General features: G+C 45.1%; 1 protein-coding gene across 4 annotated transcripts in view; it reads left to right on the forward strand.

Annotated features, from left to right (window-relative positions):
* Positions 1 to 25,286, forward strand: part of TMEM86A (transmembrane protein 86A) — a 58,570-nt gene extending 33,284 nt beyond the window's left edge. For 2 of the 4 annotated variants that reach the window (XM_048947635.1, XM_048947637.1), the window contains exons 2-3: positions 14,068 to 14,332; positions 18,453 to 25,286. In XM_048947635.1, the coding sequence (XP_048803592.1) occupies positions 14,068 to 14,332; positions 18,453 to 18,880 (693 nt within the window). In that variant the 3' untranslated portion in view covers positions 18,881 to 25,286. Of the gene's footprint in view, positions 1 to 659; positions 772 to 10,066; positions 10,169 to 14,067; positions 14,333 to 18,452 lie in introns of those variants that run through there. The other 2 variants (XM_048947636.1, XM_048947633.1) reach the window with 2 other exon arrangements.
* Positions 25,287 to 26,518: the final 1,232 nt, after the last annotated feature.

The following is a 26,518-nucleotide window of genomic DNA, read 5'->3' on the forward strand; positions in this document are numbered from 1 at the left end:
GTCTGATCCTCCAGAGAGATCGCAGCACAGAGCTGACATCCTTCAGTGTGTTAAGGAGCAGTTCTTTGCACATTGCCTTTGGTGCATTTTCACATAGCTCTTCTCCTGAAGGAGCTGCGGGATGGCTCTGACATTGGCTGTGCTGCAGCCACAATGGGCAGGTTGGAACAGTGTTCTGTGCTGCCTGGGAGCATGGCATGGCCACTGCACAGCTGCAAGTGGAGCTGCGTATGGGATGAGAAGGACTGAGCGTGGGCTGTAGAGCTGGTGGACTTTCTTCAGCCAGTTGGGTGCTGAAGAGAACAGCAGTGGGCAGTCAGTCTGGCCACAGTGAGGTGCTATCCTTGGGGCCCAGGTCTTATCTGTGCTGCCCTGCCTTTTGCTGCATAGGTAGATCAGGTGTTTGGAGACAGAGTGACTATCTCTGCTGCTTCTGATAGGGGCACTGTCTAAGGGGCAGCACCCATGGCATAATCAAATTAGCCAGGTGAATTGATTTGTCTACAGCGTGTGTTCTCTCCCAGTGTTCTGCAGCATCAGCCTGAACAGGGAAGATACTAGAAGAACATAGCCAAAAGTGACATGGTTTTCTTTCCAGTTTTCAAAGCCTTTGTGCATAACTACAGCAGATGGCCTGGACTACTTAGGCACAACCTGATCTCCTGCATCACCCCCACTAAGACCCTCTTGCAAGAAACATGACGGTTCACTTAAAACACTGAGTTCCAGGTCTGCTGCACAGCCGATAGCTGGAAGAAATCATGCATGGAGGTATGAACCACAGAGAGGAGGCTGAGAGATACGGCGGGTAGGACTGCTTGTTAGTGCTGGCTGCCAGGTGTGCATCATGGCCCTGGGGGTTTGGCATGTCTGCAGCATTGTGCAGACCTGTCATCTCTGTTGCTGCACAATGCAGATATTCCAAGGGGGAAATGTGCCCACAAATACAGAAGTCTGTGGCTCAAACACCTTTTAAAGTATTGTGCCAGGTACTCAGCAGGGTAGTGTTTCGGGGTCCTGGTGGTGCTGGACTCCAGACAGGACAGAGTTGGGCTGTGGCAGTGAAAATGTGCATGTCTGCCGGTACTGCTCCAGCTGGTGAACAGTGCTTGCTCTGGTTGGAAGTCACCTTGGAGGAAAACCTCTGCTTATTCTGCTAGGCAAGCAGGAGCATCCTGCTTAAAAATTGTTATGGCTGATATTCCTCTGATTAGAAGCTGCTTTTTTTTCTGCCTAAAATTGAGTGGGCTGAAAGCTTGAGGTTGGAGGGCAGTTCTAGCGAGCAGCACACTTGCATTATAGATATGTGAGGTTTAATTCTCTTCTTGTTCACTCATCACTGGTCCTATCTTAATAAAAGTTCTTCCTCAGGCTGCCTCATTAGTAATTTTTGTTCTAGATTTTTTTTCTCCTTAGTGGGTAAGCAGTTGTTAGCATTAAGCTGTGGGAGATTTCCTTGCCCTAAGGATCTCTCTCCAGCAGGTTCCATGACTACGCAGGGGTTGTAGATGCAGAGCAGGTGAGCCTGGAGATGTGCAGCTACTCCGGCACTTATGTGATGCTATGGGTTCAGAGAGACACTCCTTTCCCCTTAAATGAAGTTAGCTAAACTAAGCATAGGGCTTCACACATCACCTTGGAGAAATGGAATAGGACATATAAAGACATTAAGTGATGCCCTCATTCCTGTAACATGCTCTCTCCATACCTAGTTCTTACTTGGTCTAGCACAGCCCTGTTTGATTTTGCCCAGAAGCCATATATGAACAGTCCCCATCCCTTCCCTTTCATTCTCTGACATACTTGCATCTTTAGATGGAGACTGCTGGACTGGAGAAGAAGGCGTTGCTTTGGCTGTATCAAGCAAGTCGAGGCCTTGGTGCCTTCTCCTGCAAGGTGCCCTGCTGGGAACAGCCTTCATCACCCTTGGGTAGAAGCAGGGAGTCACTGTCTGGGAACAAGAAAGTCATTTACAAAAACTGGGCTAAGAAAAAGAGAGAAATATACGATATGAAAGTAACAAATACAGGATATGGCTGGATATGGGGTGGATCCAGTTGAATATAGAAACCTGACATAAACCATGCTGCCTAAGGACTCTGCGTGCTATGCACAACTGCAGCAGTAGAAGGTGTAAGCATAGTTTTAAAGGTTTGCTGGTAGAAGGTATGCTCCATGATCCTCAAACTGAAAAAAAAAACACATTCCACCTCAAACTATTTGAACCTTTTCTTCTTAAGCAGAGAATGTGTTAATTCTGCACAAAGGAATAAAGTATTAGCAGCCATCTAAGAACTAACTGTAATGGTAGAGAGGTTTATTTTAATTGTTCTCTTTGCTTACACCCAGCATTGTTGCTTTCATTATAATTTTCCAGTTACTAAAATACATCATGAAGTGGAATTTTATTACACAGGAGGCTTGCAAACATGCACATTTACATACCACAGTGATGATTATGAAAACATGGTGCTTGTATAAAAACCAAGCCAATTTGAATGAGTTGTAGATGAGATCTCTGAACTCACTGAAATAAGGGAGGGAGGCATCACCTCCGGTAAGCTTAGCAGGATCCTAGCAGCATTTATGTCAGTCACTCCTTTCAGGAAGAGCCTTAAAGCTTTGGCTGGACAACCTGTGCTGATTTAGGCAAGTAAGTGTCCAGGGGTAGTACTGTACCATGATTTCTTTATTTTTTTAAGGCTGAGCTTGGGCATTCTTGCACTGCCATTCTCATCCTTTGCTGTTGTATTGAAAGCAGAGCTACAAAGTGCGGACTTGTCTCATGCTTTTCCCAGTCCCTCTGTGGCTGCATTAAGCAGCTAGAGCTGATGGCTGCTGCAGGCGGTGCTGTAGATTAGAGGCTTCATTAACTCGAGTGTATCGCTCGAGTCGCACGCGGCTGTTGTTCCAAGTGTGCTTTGTGTATTAAGGTTATGGGTCTGGTTCAGAAGCCTGTACTTATACATAATTCCTCTTAATGGACAGAGATGTATTTCTGTCATTCTCTTTTCAAGTATCTCCATCCAGAACACACCCAGTGTAACGGAAGAGCCAAAGTTATCTTTCTCTGTGGGTGGCTGTGTAATACTGAGGAACCAATAACTCCAGTGAAATGAGGCTCTGAGGAAAAAATTGGCATCTGGCACCGTGTGGAAACTTTTGAGCTATGAGAAGATGATCAGTTCTGTAACTCCCTTCCCCTGTGGAGGCTGATGTGGATATTATATTAGCGCTTCATTTTTTCACTGCCCTTCCTATCACACAAATGACCAATAGATTTGTGATTACGATGGAGATTTTGCTTACTGCAGCGTGCCCAAAATGAAGGAGATGGTTACTGTGTCTTGTGCCCTTCCTATATTCATTGCTTATACCACTATCATCTAAATAGCATTTGAGCTAATGGGCTAATGGCAGGTTTTTGTATGACAAACGTGTCAGTGTGGAGCTTCCCTCCAAGTAATGCTGAATGTGAGTGGGTATCCAGGTAACAAGGAGCAGAAAGCTGAGTCTAGGAGAGGACTGCATGCCCCCAGAGCTGAGAGGTGGTGGGTGGGCTGTGCGGGAGCCTTCCTGCCTGGCATGATTTATGGATCCATGCCAAGCATACTGCTGTGGGATGGATTTCAGACATCTGCAGAGAGCTTAGGGCTTATGCTGCAGACTGATCCACCCTTGCACAGGATGCAGTTGCTCTCTGGGTAAGTGGAACTTGTGTTGCTTGTATTGGTTTTAAACTTGCAGGTGCTAATCTGCCTGCAAACGAGGGTGGTGGCTGTTTTGGTTCACCTAGTGGTGAGCTAATGAAAACACCTGGTTTCTGCCAGCAGGCTACACTTTTTCCCAAAAGTTAACTTATTAAAGTTAAGTTACTGCAGCACATGTACTTCTAAGACTGAGGAAATTAGGTAAGCCACGTTGCTGAAATAGCCTTCAGACTTTTTGTTGGGCTTTTGTTTTTTGCCCCTCACCAGATAACATCTTTGGAGACCAACATGGCACCAGTTAGCATCAGGCATTGAATTTACGATCCTGTATCAAAATAAGTCCATTTACATTAGCAGCAAGTAGTCTCTGATTGTGTTACTGCTTCAGATTGAGGGTAGGTTTGAAGCTGAGCCAGCTGCACATTTTTCAGCACGTGCTAGACACGTGGGGCAGATCCTCAGCCTTATGAGTCACTGTGTCTGCTATGGTTTCAGCAGAAGTGGGCTTTTGTTGGCTGAGAGCCTGAACCCACAGCTCCTGTCTTCTTGTTTTGTTGTGGCCTTAGTCAGAGCTGGTTTGTGTTCTGCTGCAAGAGACTAAGCCTGCTGCATGGCTTTTCCTTGCAACCCTGATATAAAAGGAGTGTGACCACACTTATTTAACTGATGCTTCTGAAGTTTTCCAGGTTATTTATTGGCTCATGCAAGCATGGAACTCCTCCTTCAGTGTAAAGGGTATTACCCTGGTATGCAGGTGCATGGTAATTTGTGAGCATGGTCTGCATTTGTATATGTGTGGTGATTGCAGCAGGGGTTTTGCAATTGAAACCCTTAATACATTAGTGTGAATCCTGGGAGCGTGTGGGTTAGTGATAGTGTAGGCTGATGCTTGCATCTGCAACCCTGGCTGCCCCTTCCTGTTGAAACTGGGTGGGAAAGTCCAATTAATCTTCATGTAATCTGTATCTGATACTGGCTTGTCCAGGTCACGTCTTGGCATGAGAACAGATATTGGAATTAAAATCTGTGACCCCACTGTCATACTTTGACCTTACATCCTCCATTCTCCTAAAACATATTGGGCCGGTTACAAAACAGGAGGGCTACCAGCTTTTAATCAGGTAACAGGGTGGCAACTCTCTGAATACACTGTTGTTTTCCCTTCTAATTTTAACAACGTTTCACAAGCGTTCAGCCCTCAGGACATGTTACACACGTGGAGCATTTCATTCAGTTTTGCACTAGGCACAAGACAGGCTGAGCTATCTCTCCTGGATTTCTCAGCACAGCACTGCTGTATTAACTAGATTTCTGCCTGGGAAACACCCCCAGGATGTCCCTGCCCGTGGCAAGGGGGGTTGAAACTAGGTGATCGTTGTGGTCCTTTTCAACCTAGGCCATTCTATGATTAGATGACTTGTGCATAATACACAGAAGAAATATCTGGATTCTAGTGAGAAACCAAATAACTGCCCTGCCCCATCCTGAGGGCTGCCCAGTGATGCTGGCTGTGTGCTGAAGCTCCGTGTAGCTTCATGGCCATGCATCAAGGTCCCAGCAGTGCTGGGGATGCAGCCCCACCTGACCTCACGTACCCAGGAAGGGTGTGTGCCCCTGCAGTGACAGCACTGCAGCTCCAATGGGCGAGGAGAAAAGACAGATCTATTATGGCTCGGCTTTTGAAATGTCTGCAAGGGTTTCTTTTGTGAGTGTGGCAGTGAAGGAAACGCTTAGAGGGGCTTGCTTTCTGTTGCACAAAAGGGAAGATCTGGAATCCCAGGAGGGAAAAGCAAGCCTTGCTCTGAGATAAGATGCTGGCAGGCAAATGCAATTATTTTTTTTTGTTTTCATTTCTGAGAGCCAATGGGCTGCCCTGAAAGCATGGGTCTGTGACAGCTCTCTTGGCCCCTGCAGAGACATCTGAACTGACTGGTGATTCTGTTGGTCACTGGCGGTGGTACAGTGCTGACTGCACTCCAAAAGCAATCTCCAGAACTGCTGACAGCTGTAGGATGGCTACAGATGGGAGTCAATCATTTCTACTTCTGATTAAACAAAGTTTGTTAAAATAGCCCTGCTTGTGATCCTGTGCCAGCCCAGCAGACAGAACAGATGATGCTTGGTAACAGAGAAAAGAAAAACTAATCCAAATAAAACAAGTCCTAACAAAAACGTGTGTATCTGAGCCAAGCTTTAAGTTCAGGGTGAAGTGTGTTTGTCTATATTTTCATCTTATGAGTTGGCATCTGCTAAAGAGAGGCTTCAGCATCTTGAGGGCTCCTTGGAGCAGACACCCCTGTGACTATGTGGTCTGGCTGTTGTAGTGATTCCATTCTCCTGGTGCACTGTGCGGCACAGGCAATGCCCTAACACAGTGAGGAGGATTTCCTTGGCCCTGGAACCATCTGCCCCTGCTGTAGGCTGCTATGGGACTGTTCCCTGTGTAAATCTTCCTGTAGGAGTTTGTTGAAAGCGAGATTCCATTTTCCTTTTTGAGGCTTTCCTCCTCACTATTTTGCAAGTGTCTGCAGATGCTTTTTCTAAGGTGTAGGTGTGACAGCACAGGGCTACAATATCCGAGAGCTCCTGGTTCACATTTGGTGCTGAGCCAAACTGACCTTGAAAGCAGTCTGGTGAGCATGGCCAGTGCAACTGCTCAGCATCCAGCATCTTTTAATTTCTTCATTAAAGAACTGAAGACAAGGTGGAGCTGCTGTTGTCCTTGTATTGCATGCACGTGGGCACTGCTGTTTCTGTGTGAGTGGCAGTTGGGTGTATCCTGCCCTGCCTTGGGAAGGGGCAGGAGAGAAGGCTGCTTGCCAGCTCTTCCTGGCCCTGCAGGTCCCCCCTCCCTGGCAGCTAGATAGGGACTCATGGTTGTAGCCCTTTTCCTGTCCTCTGGAAAACACCATAAAGCTTGTCTAGAACTCCTCATCTCTTTTACCTTCTCAAGCCATTTATTTGAATATACTTCATAGGTTATGTGCCTTGTGCAGTCTTCTATAGCCTACTCCCATCACAACACAGCCAAAGTAAAGCATTGGATAGTTCAAACTTGAGCAGTGCCCTGTGCTAGGGACAGACAGCAGCCTAAAGTGAAGAAATCCTACCTGGAGAGCGCTCATTGGGAAAGAGGCATCGAGAGCTATGCTTGCAGTCTCACATGCCAGCACTCCTAGGACATGGTGAGCCTTGCTCACAGGCTTGCCAGCCGGCTTGATGCAAAACATCCTGTGCTGCATGCTGGTGTGCTGCCATGCAGCTGGGTGGCCCTGCAGTGCCCCCGCCGTACTGCTGCCCGCAGGCACTGACCTGCAGTCTGCCCTGAGAGGCTGATGCTGGAAGCAAATGTTGCCCCACTGCCAGGCAGAGGTGCTGGCAAACTGCTGGGGGACCAGACTGTTGCTCCACATTGGCTCCCTTCTCACTGCACTGGGGGGAAAAAGCATTGTATGGAAGGTTTTATTCTCAATGCCAACAGGTTTGCATTCCTGGGTTAATCTGGTGATTAGGCTGAATTTTGATGTGACTGCAAGTCAGGCAGGATCTTGGCTTGGAAATGAAACTTCTTATTGCAGTTCTCATTTCTGCATGTAGCTGCGTGTGGGGCAGCCCAGCCCCACAGAGGTGCCCTTTTTAGATGCCAGTTTGATTAATCCTCACCCGCTGCCTGCTATCCCGTGTCTCTCACCAAAGGGCGACTCTTCCAGTGCCAAGAACTTGTGCAGTAATATATCTGAATTCACCACCCAAGGACTGCGAGGGCCTGTGCCAAAATTTTAATTGTATTTTTATGGCAAGTAGCCACAGCTTGTTCTTTGAAAAAAAAAAAAAAAAGGAAAGAAAGATAAAGAAGAGAGGGTACTTCTAGCTCTCAATTGTGCAGCTAAGTTGTGGCTGGAGCTTCCTTTGCTTAAGGTGGGGTGCGATGCAGTTGAGCCATGGGGATGAGAATGGTACAGGCTGCTGGAGTGCAGGAAGGTATGAGACAAGCCAGAATATCAGCTCTGCTTTGCAGGAGAGGCTGAAGAGACTGCTTTTTCCCTGGGTGGAGTGGCTGCCTTGGTCCCACTGCCCCCGCTGCAAATGGCTGAGCTGGGAGGACTATCCCTTTGGGGCAGGAAGCTTTCAGGCCAACCCCCTGCTAGCTACTTCTGGCTTGTGCTGAACAGAGGATCTCCTGTCAGACAAAACCTGTCTTTTTGACTACTTGCAAACTGGTCTGGCTGGACAGCCAAGCACAAGAAGAGTGTGACTGCACCACCCTGTCAGAGAAACAGAGGCCCTGAGTGCTGAGGGGCAGCCGCAATAAAATGCTGCAGGGCCTGGCCAGGGCATGGCGTGAGCCCAGTGGAGCCAAACAGTCCATTATCCGCACATACAAACCTCCCAAAGGTGAATTACAGACCACCTTCTCCTGGGGGATTTATTAGGCATTATGTAAGTCTTGTCTCCACCTGAGGGGAGAAGGGTTTATCAATCACTTTGAATTTCCTGCAGCACATGGAGTTTGTTTAGGAGCCATCTGCATGGGATGCTTGACTCATGGCACATCCAACAGTAACGTAAGCCCTCTTATTAATACTTGGCTTGCACAAGTATGTTGCACTAACACAATACTTCAGGCAGGTTGATTGGCTGGTTTAGTAACTCTGTCACTCTGTAAACAAACACTTTTTCTTGGAATTTCATTCAGGAGTAGCTTGGGACATGTACAAGTCAAATCCTTCTCTGATGAAAGGCAAGCGACTCCCCAGGAGCTGATTTGCGCCTGTGGGAGAGCAGAGCTGGAGGGAGAGCACTGTGCTCTCACCTACCTGGGGCCATCCCAGCCAGCCTTAATGTTTCAGCAATCCATGGAATACAAAGTGCTGGCTGGCTGGCCCTTTTTAATCTCAACCTTCTCTTCTTGTACCTCTGCGATCCATGCAGGAGGGATGCAGAGCTGAGCATCCCAAGTGGCTGCCAGCCTTTGCTCTGTGGCCCAGTGAGGGCCCTGATGTTTGCCTTGGAAAGGGATGATGTAAATGGTGCCAATACCCAGCAGCTCAGACTTCCTATTGCACACACATCTGACCCCCTGCATAAAAAAAATCCCTCTTTTATAATGGTTTCAGCATGCACCTGTGCAGAAGGTTTGATGTTGCACCATCTGAGAAAGGATGGAAGTGCAGCAAGGCCAGGAGGTTGGTGACTTTTCCTGAGTTTGTGGCCAGGAGTTGCTCAGCACTGCTGTGTTTGTTCTTAGTTTAGCAAAAGCTGATGAGTAGTGAAAACTGGGGAAAACTGTCTTGTTAACATGTGGGCTTCTCGCCTTAGAGTCTACTCATTTTGATTGCACATAAGATGTTTTTTTTTTGTATGCATAGCCTGTTGGAGAATCATGTTGGTTCCCAGTTGCTCCACAGAGGACAAGTCTGTTGCATGTCCTAACTGTGGTCCATCTCTGGGATGAAGCAGATCTGAAGTGGTCCACTATTCCATGGCTTGAACAGCAGAGGATTTTCAGTGCCTTGTAAAGGGCCATATTTGCTAGGTAATGAGAAAAACGAGCAGTGGCATCATGATACGTGGCAAGAAAGCCACACAAATACTTACTGGTGCACAACTTGGGTTGGAGCTATTGTCATGGTAAGGCAGAACCAAGGTAGGATCCACAACGAATGATGCCAAAAGCCAGGAGAAAGAGCTCAGCCACTGATACACAAAACTATACTCAAGCAGCCAAGGCTGATGGGAGGGATGGGTGGAGGACAGCAGCCGAGCTTTTTTTGGCCAGCGTGCACAGTTGTGCTCAAGTGTTGCTCAGTGGAATAGCTGGGGTTTTATTTTTAAAACACTTCTCGTGGAAAACAGCATTTTACAACCTGATGGGTGTGAACCGTAGCCCCATAGCAAGCTGGCACACAGCTGTTGTGCAGATGAGGTTGCATGCTCATTTTCTGTGTGGGCTGATTTAGGGGAATTGTGAAAAGAAAAACAGTCCTTGATATCCCATGTTGCTTCCCGGGGTCATTAGCAGCCTCTGGGCTCTTGGCTAGTCATCAATAACTAATTTGAGGACATAGCTTAAGGGCTGTTGTATGAAGCTTTTGGTTATTTCTGCATGCTAGGTCCAGCATATATTTTGTGCATTGGGTACCTTTTCCAGGTCTTCACTGCCCTGCATTACTTCTCCTCCTGTAGCTGTGTTTCCTCCTGGGCAAGCCTAACCTCTCAAGAAGTCTTACACCAATACCAAACCACAGCGTGGTTGGAGTACTTGTGTGATAGCATCATCTGTCACTGCTGAACAACAACAACAACAAGGAAATGAGCAATATTCCAAGCTGGAGCAGAACAAGAACAGACAAAACAAAAAGGAATACTGTACACCTATGAATCCCTAGCAGGGAGGGGGCATCCAAGCTATGAGCCTCCAAGGAGCTCTGTGTGTCAGTACCAGGTTCTGTTTAAAGGTGGGTGTACATCTCTTGGTGAGAGGCAAGACACAACTTCCCCATGGTCTCTCTAAGCTCTGGAGGGTTTCACTGGCTCTGTCTGAATGCAGATAATTTAATAAATACGCATATTTCCATTGGAATTCCACAAATACAGACATAGTGTCTTTACAGCAACTTGAACTATTTTTTTAAAGACTCTAAATGACTTGGTAAACATAGGAGATGAAAAAATGCCCTGAATTATGCTCAGTTTAAAATTCTGAGCTTGCAAACGTTCTGTAATATGTTCAAGATGTTTTCTGTACTGTGTGTCAGCTAGAGTGAATGAGCAGCGGAAAAAGAAAAGAAATAAGAATAAAATTCAATAGGCATTTTAATAAAATGGCAAAACCCAGCTTAAAGCCATAAAAAAGTCATACATTAGCAAAGATCTTGTCACCTGCAGCAAATCCTTCATTTTCCAATGCTATGGCACAGCCACATCTCAAGTTCTGTCTTTGAGACACAAGTGCAAAGGAGATGGTTGGTTTGCTGCAATTTACCCATTCAGCCAAGCAATATTTCCTTCCCTAAGGTACAGGCAAGTTCAGTCATGGATTATGTGTTTGGCTTTCCTCAAGCCACAGCCTCTGCTCATGTTGGTACACTGTGTCCCAATACCAGCCATGACTTGTCCTCTGGATGGCAAGTTGTCCCACCTTCTCTACCTAGGTCCTAGCCACTGTCCAAACAGGGAAATCCCCCAGCCTCATCCTTCTGTTGCTTTAGCCTTTCTTGCAATGTTTCTCCCAAACATGTCTGATGCCACACCATCCCAGCAGGATGGGTGCCTGGATCTCAGCTCCATGGGAACCTCTGTCTCTGTGAAGTGTCCCTCATGGAGCACTCCTTTTGGTCAGAGCCAGCATAGGAGCTCAGCTGAGCTCAGAGTGATAGGCAAGGGCATGTTCTGAAATAACTCATTTGAAGTATATTTGTAGAAAAGGTGCAAGGGAATAAAGAGTTAATGATGAGATGCCTTCTAGGTCTATGAGGTTTTTCTTATGTGAGGACTCTAACTCCTAAATTCCAGAGTTACGGGCAAGAAACTGAGACTGGAATCTCACCCCTTATGCCTGAAGAATTACACAGTTGTTCCTACGGTGGAAATAATGCAAACACTTATTTTAAAATAATGCTGGTTGGGCTTGGAAAATTCAAATTCAGATAGTAGAAAATGATAATTTCAAGGTTACGAAGCAAACATAGCCTTTCTGCACAACTGCAGATCTCACATTCAGTAAGGCAAGGTTCCTGGGGAAAACGACAAATGTAATTAAAACCTGTCTCATCATGTGTGCACACAGGGGAGGGTAAGCTATGATTGTAATGGTAACTGCTCAAACTGCAGGTGTTTTTATTTTAAGATGGGGTATTAAATGAAACTTCCTGCGTTTATTAACCCAAATATTCTCTTGTATGCTTCTAAGGTGCTGCTGTGATTTGCAAACAAGGCTGAACTTGAATGACACTTTTCAGCACAGACTTCTGTCTTCACAGATAAAAGATATTACTTACCTTAGCTGAGACTGCTACAGGGACCTGCAGCACTGTGCATGCTGCAAATCGTTTCTATCTTTGGAAGCAGTCAGTTGTCCATCCTGAAGGTCTCAGGCTCGTTGTGGTGTAGTGGAGATCCTTCATGGCTGGCAGGACAGAGATGGGGATCCTGCCGGAGTGCTACCATCTCTGCAATTGTGAGAGAGAGAATGTGAGCAACTATGTGTTTAACAAGAGAGTTTTACAGAAGGGGAGAGGACAGAGCTGGAGCCAGGCAGCAGCTTTGGAGGTGGCTGAGGACAATGTGATGCATCACTTCAAAAGAGGAGGAGGAAGTGTGGCTCCACTCCCCCCCGTGTAACTCGCTAGTTCCTAGTGCAGCCAGTGCTGTGGGACTATGTGGGATTTTGTGACTTTTATTTCTACTCCAGTTATTGCTGCCACAGTTCTTCCAAGAAATCCAGACAAGGGGAGGTGAATGGTGACTAATTTAGACAACATAAGTAGAGGACTCACGATGTAATACAAGAAACTTAGCGGCTTTCTGATGTCCTTTTGTGAGTGAATTGTGTAGCCCGGTTGTTTAATGGAGCGTTTAAAAATTGTGTTGGCAATAGCCTATGAATAATGTATGCAGGAACAATGAAATACCTTACTGTGAAGAAACTGCTGATATGCTGTGGAACTTTCCATGGGGTGTGAGAATGATTTTGAAAGCTCTGTCTTCTTGGGATGCCCTTTATTTATAGTCTTGCTATACGACTAAAGGGAGATTGCACTCCCTTTTAGATACCATATGTAAAGATGCCCTCCACTGCTTCTGCCTGTCTTCCAATTTCACTCTATTCCCTTTGCTTATGGCTGTAAAACCTCCTGAATTTTGATGACTATATGCTTTATTAACTGAGCACTGTCAGCGTGGAGATATTTGCTCTATAGCCTCCAGGCATTCCAGGTGTCTGCACCAAAACATGCTACGCCAAATGAAGATGAGTATTGTTTTTTTTGTCACAGCAAGGATGTTCCATGGTACAGGAAGCAGAAGTAGGGCTGAGTGATTTGGGAAAAAAAAATAGACCAGCAATTCTTTTTCACGTTTCTGGAGCATGGGATCCTTGCTTGAAATAAGGAACTGCAGCACTGCACACATGGATGTTCAGTTTTCAATGGGCTTTTGCAGTGTGAACTCGGCTCTGATCCCTCCAAATTTTTCCCCAAGTCCTCTTTCACTGTATAAGGCCTTCACATCTTTTGGCCATGAGTAGTGGGAAGCTGCTGTGATACTAAGTGGCTAAATCTTGCTTCACTAAAGAAATGAGAAGATTGAGTGTGCTTGAAGAGGTTCTCTGGAGTTTGCACTGCTTTAGTTGCAGACTTCCCTGGACATAGCTCATCAACACTGTGGGTCCACCAGTCACTGTCTCTTCCTTTGCTCCTTGCTTTAACCATTAGCCACAGGAGAAAATAAAATAGTAGCTTTGTTTCTCACCTGAAGTTGTCCACATCTGCACTGAAATGCAGAAGTGCCACAGGAGGGACTCTGAACACAATATTTATCTTATAGCTGTTCAGAATGGTCCCAGACGAGTGTATGGTAAGAGCAGGCCCAGCCTGCAGACTGTACAGCTTTCTATCCCATCTCTGCTGTGGCTTTGTTGTGAGTAGCCCAGTGCTCATGCTGCATTTTTCTGTCTGTACTTACACAACAGACCCTTGAGTCAAAGCATTTCCTGCAATATGGACAGTGTATTATTAGTGTAATGCTTGGACAAAGCAACATGTGATTGATGCTGTTATATTAGTCAGCTAAGGAAGTGATATCCTCACCTTGGAGGTTTGATGTGGTGGGTTTTGAAGTCACATGGTGATAGCAAGCTCCAGGCATGAGCCTACAGGGCAGGAGAGAGAATGGGTTAGAAGAGAGTTTGTATCCTCAAGGTGATCTGCAGCTAGCTAAACAAGAGGGAATACATTAGTGCTTTTATTTGGCTTGCTTGCTGCTGTGGTACTCCTGAGGAGTGCAGGATATTCTCAGCTACAGGAAAAGCTATGTATAAAAGGGGTTAGTCTAAACACAAGAGAGGTACAAAGACCACTAATAGGGTTTGACTAAATGTTTTAAATAGGATTGATAAAAAGTATCTAAAATTCCCTCCATCTCCTTTCTGGCAGCCAAGAAGTGTTTTCAGAAGAGGTTTACAAAGATGTAGGTTGAAGATGACAATTAAGTTCAAGCAGCCTTTTACTGGGGTAGAAATGCTGCTAGCTGACTAAGAAAGAAAAGCTTTCAGAGCAGAGGAGATGGTTGCAGGTCAGTCCATTGATGCTTCTGATGGTTCTGTTGATTTCTCTTTTTTCAATGTTTGTTTCTGTAGGTGAAGAGTGAAGGCCCCAAACTTGTGCCCTTCTTTAAAGCAACTTGTGTCTATTTTGTCCTCTGGCTGCCAACTTCCAGCCCTTCCTGGTTCAGTGCCCTCATCAAATGTTTGCCCATCTTCTGCCTGTGGGTTTTCCTTCTGGCTCATGGAATTAATTTTTTAGTGGCACATCGGAGCGCCAGCCGCATCCTAGCAGGACTGATATTCTCAGCAGTGGGAGATGCCTTCCTCATCTGGCAGGAGCAGGGCTACTTCATTCATGGTGAGTATGGTGTGAGTCCTGAAGGGTTACCACAGTGCCCAGCTGTTAGTCTGTTTATTTAATAGTGAGTTCCTTGCCACACGTTTGCTCATGTACAGCTTAAATGCCTCGTAGTGTGAGACAGTCATCCCTAGAGTAAGATCCATTGCAGTTAGAGGAGTCATAGCATGGATGAGACTCCTGAGCTTCTCTTGAGGTGTCCTGAAGTCAGAGAGGTTAATTAAGACAGGTTTGGTTCCTTGGCACGTGTTTGCAGTGTCTCATCTGGCTGGAGCTGGGAAAGTGGAATGGGCAGAATGTCCCGGGAAGAGGAGGAAACTCACAGCACTCAGCATCTCCCATGAAGCTGCAGGAAGTATCTACCTCCTGTCTCTCTGCGGGGAGATCTGTCAGTCCTCCTCTGCAAGGATGCAGAAGTAAGACACATGATGCCAAGGCCCTCAGTGGACAGAAGGTAGAGAGGATCCTTAAGTTGCAAAAGACAAGTCCACAGCCAGGGGGAGGTGTTTAAATGGATGTCAGAGAGCAAATCATTAGAAATCTTGTCCTACTTTCAGGTTCATCAGCATGAATCATGCAGCCTGTTGTAAAAACATGGGAGCTGGTTTTGCAAGACATGTAAATTATGGGGAATCAAGGGCAAACCCTACCATGACACCCTGTCATCTCTACAGAAAGATCTACATGTCTCAGAGCAAAACAAACTTATTTTATTTCACTGTTTTGCAAACTAGAAGATAATGGCTTAGATTAATGATCTAAAGCCACATTGAGTCTGCCTGCAGCAACACTTGACATGGCCTTAGACTGTCATAAGAAATCAGCAGCATTTAAGTCCTTCACTTCACTGCATCAGTGGCGTTTGTGAAGTCAACTTCACCAGCAGAGGGATCTCATTTAACACCCACCATTAGCTAGCTGCTGACTGTCCCACTGGAAAATGTGATGAGATAGGGGAACTTTTCTGACTTCTATGAACGTCAAAGGCTTATTTTTTGCTCCTTGTATGAAGTCAGTATTTAGTTCTATTCTGGAATTCCCACAAGCTCTGCTTTCTTTATGAGAGGAAAGTATGTGAAATGCTAGATATGAAAAGCCAAACGCTTTGAATCTGGTTTTAATCCTGCTTCCCAAGGGTTTATCCAAATCTTATTAAAACTTCCTGTAAAAACTCTAAAGATTTTGGTGGGGTGTAGATTAGGCCCTGGGGACTGGATCTGTTTGGCTGAACTGTGGGCATGTTGCTGAGAAGCTCCGACTATCTCTTGGGTTGCCATCCGCACTGTGCTGAGTGTTGTCATTCCCACTGACAGGCCTCCTCTTAACAGGAATGCACGGCTCAGCACAAGTTACCCTGGCCCAGCTGCCCATGCTTCTGTTTTGCCTCCTGTCATTGCTTCTTGAGCTGTGGCTTGGAAAACATTCAAGACCTGATTCTCACCGTGACCGTTTTTGTACATGGGCTGTGCATAAGTTCCCCATTCCCACGTAGTTGGGATATCTCTGAGTCACTTCTTTGATTTAATGATAGAGGAAGGCCAACCTGTCACAGCAATTCAGTATTGAGTTCAAGTGTTTTAATCTGCAAATCAGCTGGAATTTTTACCCAATTTGTGGGTTTTGACTGATTTTTCTTCTTGACTTAATGAGAATGCTTGCTTAGCTCTCTTGGAGCATTTTAAGAACCTCAGCCTGGATCTCTGGCTTTCTCTTGTCTGCCTCAGTCTGTACTAATATGAGCTACTGCCTTCTGTAGTGAAGTGTTAACACTTGCATTTCAGCTGTCAGCAAATAAAGTGCACCACCCCACTTATCCTTTCCTGCAGAAGGTATTTTCTCCTAAACACAGCAAGCTGCTGTTGTTGACAACTGACAACATTCAAACTTTTGACATCAACCCCTGTGGGAATTTCAAATTTCAGGGGAATAAAAGGAATTACTAGAGAATAATGTACTTTCTCTTCAATTTCTATGGCTTTCAGGCAGAAAAAATGGTTGAGATCTGAGTTGAGTTGAATAGCTTTTGAGACAATGAGTTTATAAAAAGACATTTGTTCATTATTTTACAGGGAGGTGAGAGCCTGGGAACCTACTCCTGGCACACTTCACTTTTCATTTTTGCTGTTTCAGTCTACAAATAGCAAGCTATTTTCTGACTGGTGTCTTCCTGCATGTGGAAGATACTTCACAGTGTTAACACCCGTGTCCTTTGATAATGGGAGCACAGAAACAATTATGCATTCAGTAGAGAAGATGGAGGCTAACAGAAAGGACTCACTGCCAGCCTGAGCAGAAACTCCAGGGCAGGGGAAGTGGGAAGGAAACCTGGGCTCTGTGATTCCATCTAACTGGCCCAGAATAAGGCAGAGAGTGGAAGGAAGCAGATGATAGATAGAAAAGGCTGATCTGCCTGGTGAGACTGGAGGGCTGAGCCAAAGGCTGAGAAATGCAAGCAAATTGCACCCTGCTCCATGCACATCTCTGACAGGTTTCCCTGGTTCTTGGCTTTATTTGTGGGCTCTGAATGAGCAAACCTCAGAGCTGACTCTCTTGTGACCTCACCATATATCATAGAACTCCTCCTGCCTTTCTGGGCTTCTGCTTGGCTGCTGTATCTTGTCCTCCTCTGCCTTGCTGCTGGCTGCCTACATGAAGGACAACTCATTCTTCAGTTCCCCATTCCAGCACTTTCTACACAATGCCACTGAAGGAGAAATCACTCCTCATAGCTAGGACGAACTAACCTTCCCCTCCTGACCACTCCATGGCTCTAACCTTTCCTGCATTATAAACATTTCTCATCCTAAATCCCTCCTCTCTCAGTGCTGCACTCATGAAACCTCTGAAATATCAACTTTTTGTTGCCCTTCTTTGCAATTCCTTTTCCTTCCCACTGTCCATTTCCTCCCCTTGCAGACTAAATCCTCACTAGCCCTCTCCCTCCTGTGTGTTCCCCTCTCATGCCATGATGGCTAAATGGATGTTGATCCCAAAGGCTGGGAGATGCTTCTCCTTTTATCTGCCTCAGAGAGTACTGGGATGAGGAGATATCTGCCAGCAGCAGGATTTAGCAGTTCCCCTTTGTACCACAGCACTGGGCTTTAAAATGCAAACAGGTGTCCTGCTGTAGGTCTTAGCTTCCCAGATCATTTTCTCCATTCTGTACATTAAAGCTGCATGAAAACATTCTGGCACTGTAATTAACCCTGCCCAAGTAAAGTAGAACAGCCTTTAGCTGCACCGAACATGGGTTTGGGGCCTACTATGTGCAAGTAGTAGCCAGCAACATGGCTACTACCAAAACATGGTGACATTTTTTGTCAAATGGGTTAGTGGCAAGTGATTAACACAAGGGTGGTACCTTCCATCTGGGATTTCTCAGGCGTGTTGCACTTCAAAGGGAAGCCAGCATTTTATTTTCACTGATTGATTCCAGCTAAGGTTCATATGAATCTTGCAAATAACCATAACACTGTTGGCAGATCTTATTGGTGTAGTCCCTGAAATATGTCAGCTGCTTAGGTTTCTCCTAGCTATGAGCAGAAATGGACTAAAGCCAGATGCAGTCCCTGAGTTCTTTTGGGTTTGGGGCTAACTATGGTTAGATTTTCTATCTAGATTGAGAAGGATCACTATCTTATCACATTTTGTTCTGACATGGCTCTGATTCCAACGTTCCTGTTCCATTTGACCTAGGAGTGAAATGGTTCAGATGATAGATAATTAGAGGGGATTATCTTTGCTCTGCCTTGCCCTCACCTTTCTGTCCAAAGCAGTAAAGGAATCATCTGAGAAACAGGCTTTGTTCTTTCTGCAGCAGCTTGGCTTACCTGGCCTCTTGGCAAAAAGTTGTGCATCACAACAGAGTCGTTCTCAGCTGCAGCTGTAGAAGTACTGAGACTCTTTCTTAGGGCAGGAACCTGGTGCTAAAGTCGATCTGTGCAAACTTTTTTAAATTAAAATGGCCCCAAGTGCTCAGTGGGGTGTCTGATTAAATCAAATGAGGGTTGTAACACAACAAGGACATCTATACCTGGAGTAGCTTCTGTATATTTCAAATCCAATGTATCCATGTTTTCTTTTGCTACTGACTGCAGTCACTGTCAATGCCTCTTTCCAGGTCTGCTGATGTTCGCCATCACACACATCCTGTACTCCTCAGCCTTTGGCATGAAGCCTTTGGACCTGAAAGCCGGCTTGATGATGGGCCTCATTTCCAGCTCCTGTTACGCCTTCCTGTACTCCTACCTCTCGGGCCCATTCACCTACCTGGTAGCTGTCTACATCGCCTTGATTGGCTTCATGGGCTGGCGAGCGGTCGCTGGCATGCAGCTGTGCAATGACCTCTGGACGTGGACCAAGCTCTCGGCCTGCATTGGAGCAATGCTTTTCATGGTGTCAGATCTGACCATCGCAGTTAACAAGTTCTGCTTTCCCGTACCCTACTCGCGTGTTATCATCATGGCTACTTACTATGCAGCTCAAATGCTTATTGCACTGTCAGCTGTAGAGAGCAGAGATGAAGAGGACTTCAAAAAGAGGAGCTAGGTGGAGTGCCAACAGTCTGTGAACAGTATGGGTTATATCTCAGGTGCTGTAGCTGCATTCACCCCTGAGAGAGATCTCCATTTCTCTAGGCATATTGGTGATGTTGATTTTGCTTCTTTGAAGCATTACCCTTAGGGCTTTATTTTCAATGGCTTTCTCTGAATATAGCTTACTTCAGTGTGGAGTCCATGTTGGAAAGCTTAAGATTGTCCCTGCAGTAGCTGCTCATCCAATTTTTCCACCTTGGAAGTGCTGTACTACTGCACTTTATTTGTTAGTCTTGAAACTGATGCTGAATGTCTGGGAATAGGAGGTGCAATGGACAAGTTTGGCCACACACTGTGCTAGGAGGCTTGCTTTCAATTGTAGGCAGACAGGCACAGACTCTGCTAAAGCCATAGGTAAAGATGAGTTTAACCAGTGTTTAAGTTAGCCTGTTCTTGTGCATTACAAATTCAATACACAAACTGGAGCTATTTGAGCCTCTGCTGAAAGGAAGCCTGTAGCTATAGTAAAAACATCACATTCAGATGAGAGCTGAGCTTTGGAGTCAACAGCAGTATGTTGGGCAGCCCCTAGCAGAACCTGAATGAGAGCCAAACACCGAGCAGAGAGCCCAGCATGAGGTACACAGAGATGAAGTGCTTGTGTGCCTCGATAGCTGCTGATCAAAGCTCTAGAGCAGGTCTATGGACAGCTGCCAGCATTGCCACGTGCAGCAGAAATTGTAGCTTGGTGGGCTTTTAGGGTCATCCAGGTAGACAAACCAGTGCATTCTCCTCTGCTACATTTGTACAATCACACAGTGTCAGCAGCCATCAGTGACAGCATGGGCACACGAGGATCTTTGGTTTCTGTAGCAGGAGTTGGAGGGTGTATGTTACTAACGTGTGTCCTATTTGTCTGTGGAACAGCAGATAGGAATCTAACATTTACAGCTTTCTTTCTCAGTATTCTAACAAATAACATTCCATATACTCATGAAACTTTCCTGTCCTGCTGCTTGCAGCGCCTTTTCTGAATGTGTGAGCATTTCCCATGTCTGAACTGGTTAGTCGGGGCCCTGATTTTGACTGTAGATCGTTGTCATGTTTTGCCAGCTGGTGGCAGATGTTCAGCTTTGCAGCACTTGTGTTTGGAGACCCTTTTTTAGCAGAGCATCCTGAAAAGCACAGTTCTCTGTGTTCAAAGTGCCTGCCGCTTCCTTCTTGAACTCACAGCAGGAATGCAGGAAAGCCTGTTTAATTCTGACCCAAATTCTTTACTTGGTTTTTCTGCCCATCTGCTGAAGCAAGATTACTTCTGACTTCACTCTCTTAAAAAGATGAGAAAGATGTTGCCCTGTTTTGTTTTGTTTTTTTTTTCTAAATACGACTGCTTTTATTTTCTCCTCTTATTTAGGACATCTGACAGCAAGCTACATTTCCATTTGAATCTCTCTCCAACCTGCTCTTTCCCTCTGACCATCCTAAGGTTGCTACTATGGGTGGAGATGCTCTCCTAGTTGTTTTAAAGACACAACAAGCTCATTCAGCTGCAAAGGAAGTTTCTAAGGGTTCCTGCATATCTTCAACCTGTGGCCAAAAAGGGATGACCCAAATCCATGCAGGTCCTAATAAACCCTTGCATACTTTTGTATGGCAGAGTGAACAGGAGGGGCAGCTTCCAGATTGTCCTCGTGGGTTGAAAACCACCACGGTCGCCATACCTCGCATGCTCAGAACATTCCAGGCAAAAGCCTGTCACTGAGTCCCTGGCACCATCAACAGAGCAGGAATTCCTCTTTCCAAGGAGGGCAGCTGGGGTCAGGGGCAGCTGAGGAAACATCCTTAGCTTTTCTGTTGGTGCTGAGAGGTGTTAAGTGGCTCTCCTGTTCCTCTCCAGCCTTCTGTGTTGGGACTGGGTGTTGAACAGGCATTGCCTCCCCACAGTTGGTGCATCTGCGCCAATGCAACCAGTATTACAAAAATCTAGGTTAACCATCCTGACCCCATGGAATCATCTACTGCTTTTCAGAGAGATCAGAAAGGTCAGCTGCGTTGTTGAGAGGGAAAGAATTCTAAATAGCCCAGTCCAGTTTAATCTCTTCCCTTTAATGCTGTTGTGTAATACTGTCAGTATTTATTCACCAGTGTGCTGGGGTCTGCCTGGAGTAAACTGCTAAGGGAATTTAGAACCATAAAACATCTTCATTCATCAGCATTGCTTATCTCCTGGCCGCAGCTTGAACCCTGCAGTGCAGCTCTTTGCAGATATCAGCTGCTGTTACTAAGCTTAACTGCTTGCAAATCGCTTTCTGCAGAAGACTGCCAAGAGAAAATGTAAGCATTTGGGGTGAACCCCACCATTCTTCCAGCACATCAGAGCATGTTTCAGTCTGGGTCAGTTCAGTACACTCAATCCTTATTCTGGCAGTTCTTCAGAGAAACTCCCTGCACCCTGAGCTTCCCAGATGACCTCAAGCAGTCTCTTCCAACCTCAGCCATTCTGTGATTCTTTGATTTAAAAGTTAGAATTTCAATCCGAACCATTATCTCTTTCTTTCTCTTTAAAAATGAGCAATCTTCAGTTTACAGAAGACAGCTGATTTGCATTTCTGCATGCTTCTTCTTCTTGGCTTTCTTTGCCATCCTGCTCCACTTTCAGGCACTGTACACTTGCAAAAAAGGACCTTTTAAGTGTAAGTTGGAGACCTGCTCTCTCTTCTTCTCTGGCTGTCAGAAGTGCAACTTCTGGATACAGAGGTGTGTGGATGGCTTTAATTAGGACGGCAGAAACACGTGTCACCCAAGTGGGCTGTTGTCCCCTTACCGTCAGTGGCTGGCTGAGATGCAGCCTTTGAAGCATCAGCATTGGCTTGCCCAGGAACATGAGGTAGAGCCCTCAGCTTACAAAGCACAGAAGAGTCCTGCCTGACTAAGAGCCAGCAAAGGCTCTTAATCTCCAAAATCTCTCTCCTGCTTTGCATTCTCTACTTTTCATCCTTATTACTTGAACGAGACCATTTTCCTGGAAGGTGTCCTTCCTGCTAGGAAGGGCCCACCTGAGGCCAAATGAGGACACTCATTTGACACAGTTTTCAGAGTTTCTGAAACCCTGAGAAACACTGAACAGTTGCTCGCATTCTGCTGAATACCTTTTCTTGGGATTAAAACTCTTCTCTTAACCCAAGCAAAGGCAGTCTTCATTATGAAAGGGAACAAACAGAAAGTGGGAAGCACATGATTGTCTGTGACACTGCCTGTCATTTGTGCGTCTCTGCACTGTAAAACTGCATTGAGCCATTCTTCTTATCAGGAGTGCAGTGTTTAAGAAACACCCACTCTTCACCCCAGGGACACTACAGAGGGAGTGAAGCACCCCAATGGTGCAGCATGCCTGGTGGCCCCAACAGTATCAGCTCCAGGGCTTAAGTTCTGAGGTGTTTCTTTACACAATGCTGTTCTCAAAGGTTCCTCTGCAGTTCCCATCTAAAGCTGCTTGAGGCTATGCACATGGTACAATTCCTCTTGTTCTCTTGTATTAGATCATAGTTATCTTTAGGTCTTTAATTGGATATATGGAAAATACATTTCAGCTGAACTTCTCTTCCTGGTGGTAGATCCTCCTTTGTCCTTGCTCACACAGAACACCCACTGAAGCTGAAGAAGCATTCCTATTGCAGTGGGGTTTTAAATGCTAATAACGTATCAGGCTGTGAAAGTTACACTGACGTCAACAGGGTGAAGCTAATTTAGAAATGGCAGGTTGAGGAGAACAAAGCCAGAGGATATAAACAGCTTTACTCTTCTGCTGCCTACATACTCATGCTTAATACTTGGCTTCTTACTCCTTCACACTGAGGCAACTGTAAGACTGATTGTTTTAAGAATTACTCTAGCTTTTAAATAGATTGCTGAAACTTTCATACTGTAACCATGCAGAGAATAGATTTATTTCTACATACATATTTAGAACTCCATAGACGAACTTTGCAGATTCTACTTAGTGATTCTTCCCAGTTTTTTTTGTGCCATAGTTTGACACTGACACCTGTAAGTTTTCATCTTACTGCCATGCTAATGTTGGGAGCTGGTCTGGAAGAAGCAGATCAACACAAACAGCAAGTGCAAAGCTTAGTGGCAGGTGCCTTGTTCTCACTGCTTGGGTTCTGTATACAAATGGACTTTTTACTCAACAGTAGCATAATCATGTTCCTCCCAGGTCCTTCTCCTGCCTTTTATCCATGCTTGCTGCTGCTGTGGCCTTGGGTAAGTCACAGTTTTTTTTGCAGCCAGATCCTCATCTGATGTAAGTAGGCATGAGTGTAGGAAGGCCAGCGCTCTGCCAGGTTGTAACAGCCAGGACCAGGACCTGTGTGTCTGTTCTCATCCCATTTTGGAAATTGTGGTATTAGCACTTACCTACCTCACAAAAATGCTGTAAGGATTAATGCTTATACAGCACTCAGAAGATGTAAAGTGCTATATGTCTCAAATATTAATGTACTGTAGTGATAAAAATACTTCTAGGCATCTGCAGAAGCATGGAATGTGTTACTGCCTTTTTGATTTGCATTAGGCTGAAAGCAAATGAAACATATTTATTCATACTGTCAAACAGGATAGGCTCAGCTACACTTGAACTCTGTGGAGGTTTTAGCTTAAAAGTCTGAACTCTAATCTCAGTTTTGCAAATGGATTTTAGTTTATCTAAAAGCCTCAACCAAATTCTTAGATGTGAATTGTGTATCCAAATTTTGCAATCCAGTCTCAACCCTATCTGTTAGCTAGAATGAATCTAATCCAGCCAAAACACAGTGCTCTTACAGACTGCAACGGCTGTTGAAAAGATTGGAACAGAAAACGAAGTCACTCTGTTTAACGTTCAACCTGCAGAAGGTCAGCTAGGTTTCAGGATACAACTTAAAAAGGGATGTTTAATACTGTGATTCTAAGTTTACTGGCTTTAATATCAGCAGAGAGGGAAGGCCTTGATAGAATCAATAAGGTCGACACATCCTCTTTGAATTATTTCCTTTTAACCTGAAACAAAGTAGTAGCAGGTTCTATAGTGAAGGAAGCACTTGTGCCATCAATCCGAGGGCCCAGAACAAAAAGACATCTAAAAATACAGCTCTAAACCATCACCATGTACTCAATGACTATAAAAATGCCACAGTTCACTGGATTCAGATCTGGACTACAGCTAGAAATGACTTGGTTCTGGTAGCACTAGTTGCTGTATAACACAAATGGAAGTGAGATGTTACCCAGGAATGTGAACTGTGTACATGTGAAATGGACCATAATTTTGAAGCAGCTGCAGTAAAATCTTATCTTAATATGAACTCAGAAGCAAACACAATGCAAATTTTCATTGTTTCTTTACAGCATATGATGGATTTTAGTTTTCTTAGTTTGGAGGAAATGTTCTTAATGTTATTTTATTTTTGCTCTTATTGTAAAAAATAAAAATATACGACTCTAGATAGATCACAAATTAAAGAAGGTGGCCAGTTGGCAGGAATGCCAAAATTTCTGTGGCTTGTACTGTTTTTTGTGGTGACACTATGCTGCTGTAGGATGAGCCACTGGAGTGGTATGAGGCTCAAAAGGAAGGCTGAAGCATAAGGCCCACTGCAGACTCCCACAGTCAATCTCATGTCAGAGGGATGCAGGGACCAAGCTGCCAAGATTGCAGTGGGAGCAACGACTGGTCCCATGTGGGGACAGACAACGTCAGGAAATAGAAGAAATCTTTTCCTGACAGCCAAAAATCAAGAAATCAAATCCAGCCCATTGCATGAGAGCACCAAGTCAGTACAAGCACATGGACTTAGACATCACTCCTGCAGGCTTCTGCTGGACCAAATCTCATTCCCAATTCAGCAGGGACATCTTGTTCCAGGCCTACTGCGTGGGCAGGGCCAGGCCAGCAGGAACTATTAAAGAAGAATACATTTGAAAACAAAGGAACCAACCCAATCAACCAATAACAACAACAACAACAAACAAACCAGAAACCAAAACAAGAACACAGATGCCATTGGGTAAGCAGTAGTTCTGCCTTGCTGAGACCACAGGAGTGACTGGTCTGTCCTGAATACTAAGTCCATGTCTTGTACAATGTAAGCCTCTTACTCCGGCCCCTCTCCCTGCGTTCCAGACAGTGTGCTGAAAGTTGTGACCGAAGCAGCTGCTCTCCCCAAGGAGTCAGCATTTTGCCATGTGTGAAAGTCTCCAGCACTTACTTTCTTTACCATGATTGTAAAGGTCACCACAAGCAGTACGGCTACTTGATCTGGGATCTTTTCTTAACATATTTTTATGCTGATTTTACTGTTTTGATTCTTTGTTTGGAATGTATTTTTTTTTCTCATTTCTTCTGTGTGTAACAGCAATTAAAAATATTAATTTACTGGGTATATTTATTGTCCAGATGTAACAGCTCTTTGCTCATTTTCTGCTTCTGTGACAGCAGCCTACTGAAGCTCTGTAGCAGGCAGTGCTGTGCCACTTCTGTCCCTCAGTGGCATAGCTCTGCCCTGAAGCTACCCAGAGCTGCACTGAAGCAGAAGGGCGCTGTCGCAGCCAGATATAGTATTCCCATCTGGAGAAACCCTGAAACACATCTACAGGCACCCCATAGAGCACATCCAGCACAAATGAGTGAGGCACCACTGTGCTGATGGCAACTGGCTGGTGTTACAGCACGTCCCAAGTGTCCTGGGGTGCAGAGCCCCGAAGGACACTGGCTCCTTGCTGCAACAGCCAGTCCCCCCTACAATGGTCATTTGTCCACACTTCCAGGGAGAAGGCAGCTTGCTGCTAATGATTATCTGAGAAGTTTGCTCACCAAGGTTATCCAGAAGTCCCACACAAATGGACAATTCTCTTTTTTCTCCTCTCCTAAGTAGAAATTTCCAGGGGAGAAAAATAGGTTAATATGGACATCTTTCTCTGATTGAGATTCTGCCAATCTGCCCATTTCCTCAGCTGTGTTTGATGCAGCGGCACAGATATTTGGTTTCATTAATCCTGAACCAGGCCATCTGTCATCAGTGGAACAGGTTTCAAGGATCTATAGCCTAGAAATGCAGAGCAAGCGCCCCCAGTCCATTAAATGGATCTGCTCGCAGGCTTAACATAGATTCTTCCACTGTCCCCTTTTCAGTGCAGTGATTCCCGATGTGAGAATGAATCATATTAGGCAGAACCACTACCAAGTTTCAAAGCAGCCCAAAGGGAAGCGAGGAAAATCAGGTGTTTCTTTCCTACTTCTCTGTCTCTTACAATTCGTTTCAAAACCTTAGAAGCATCATGGGGGAAGCGTTCTGTACCCACACACTTTCTTCCTTGCTGCAGGTGGAACAAAGGTGACAAAGTATTCTTGGACTAAGCATGTGAATGTGGCTGGTCACATTAAGCTTTTATACCTGAAAAGCTCCAGGAAAAAATCACTATAAACTAAAAGAGCCAACTAATATATATATATATATATATATATATATATATATATATATATATATATAAAAATTTATCTGACTATGTCAATCCTTCAGTGGTTCTGACATGTTATAATTCTTTAGTCCTACCCACCAGCAAAGAGGTTACTGGACCTTTCTGGATCTCGGGTTTGCCTTATGCAACCAGCTCT

Source organism: Lagopus muta, chromosome 6, assembly GCF_023343835.1.
Source record: "Lagopus muta isolate bLagMut1 chromosome 6, bLagMut1 primary, whole genome shotgun sequence".
NCBI lineage: Eukaryota > Metazoa > Chordata > Aves > Galliformes > Phasianidae > Lagopus > Lagopus muta.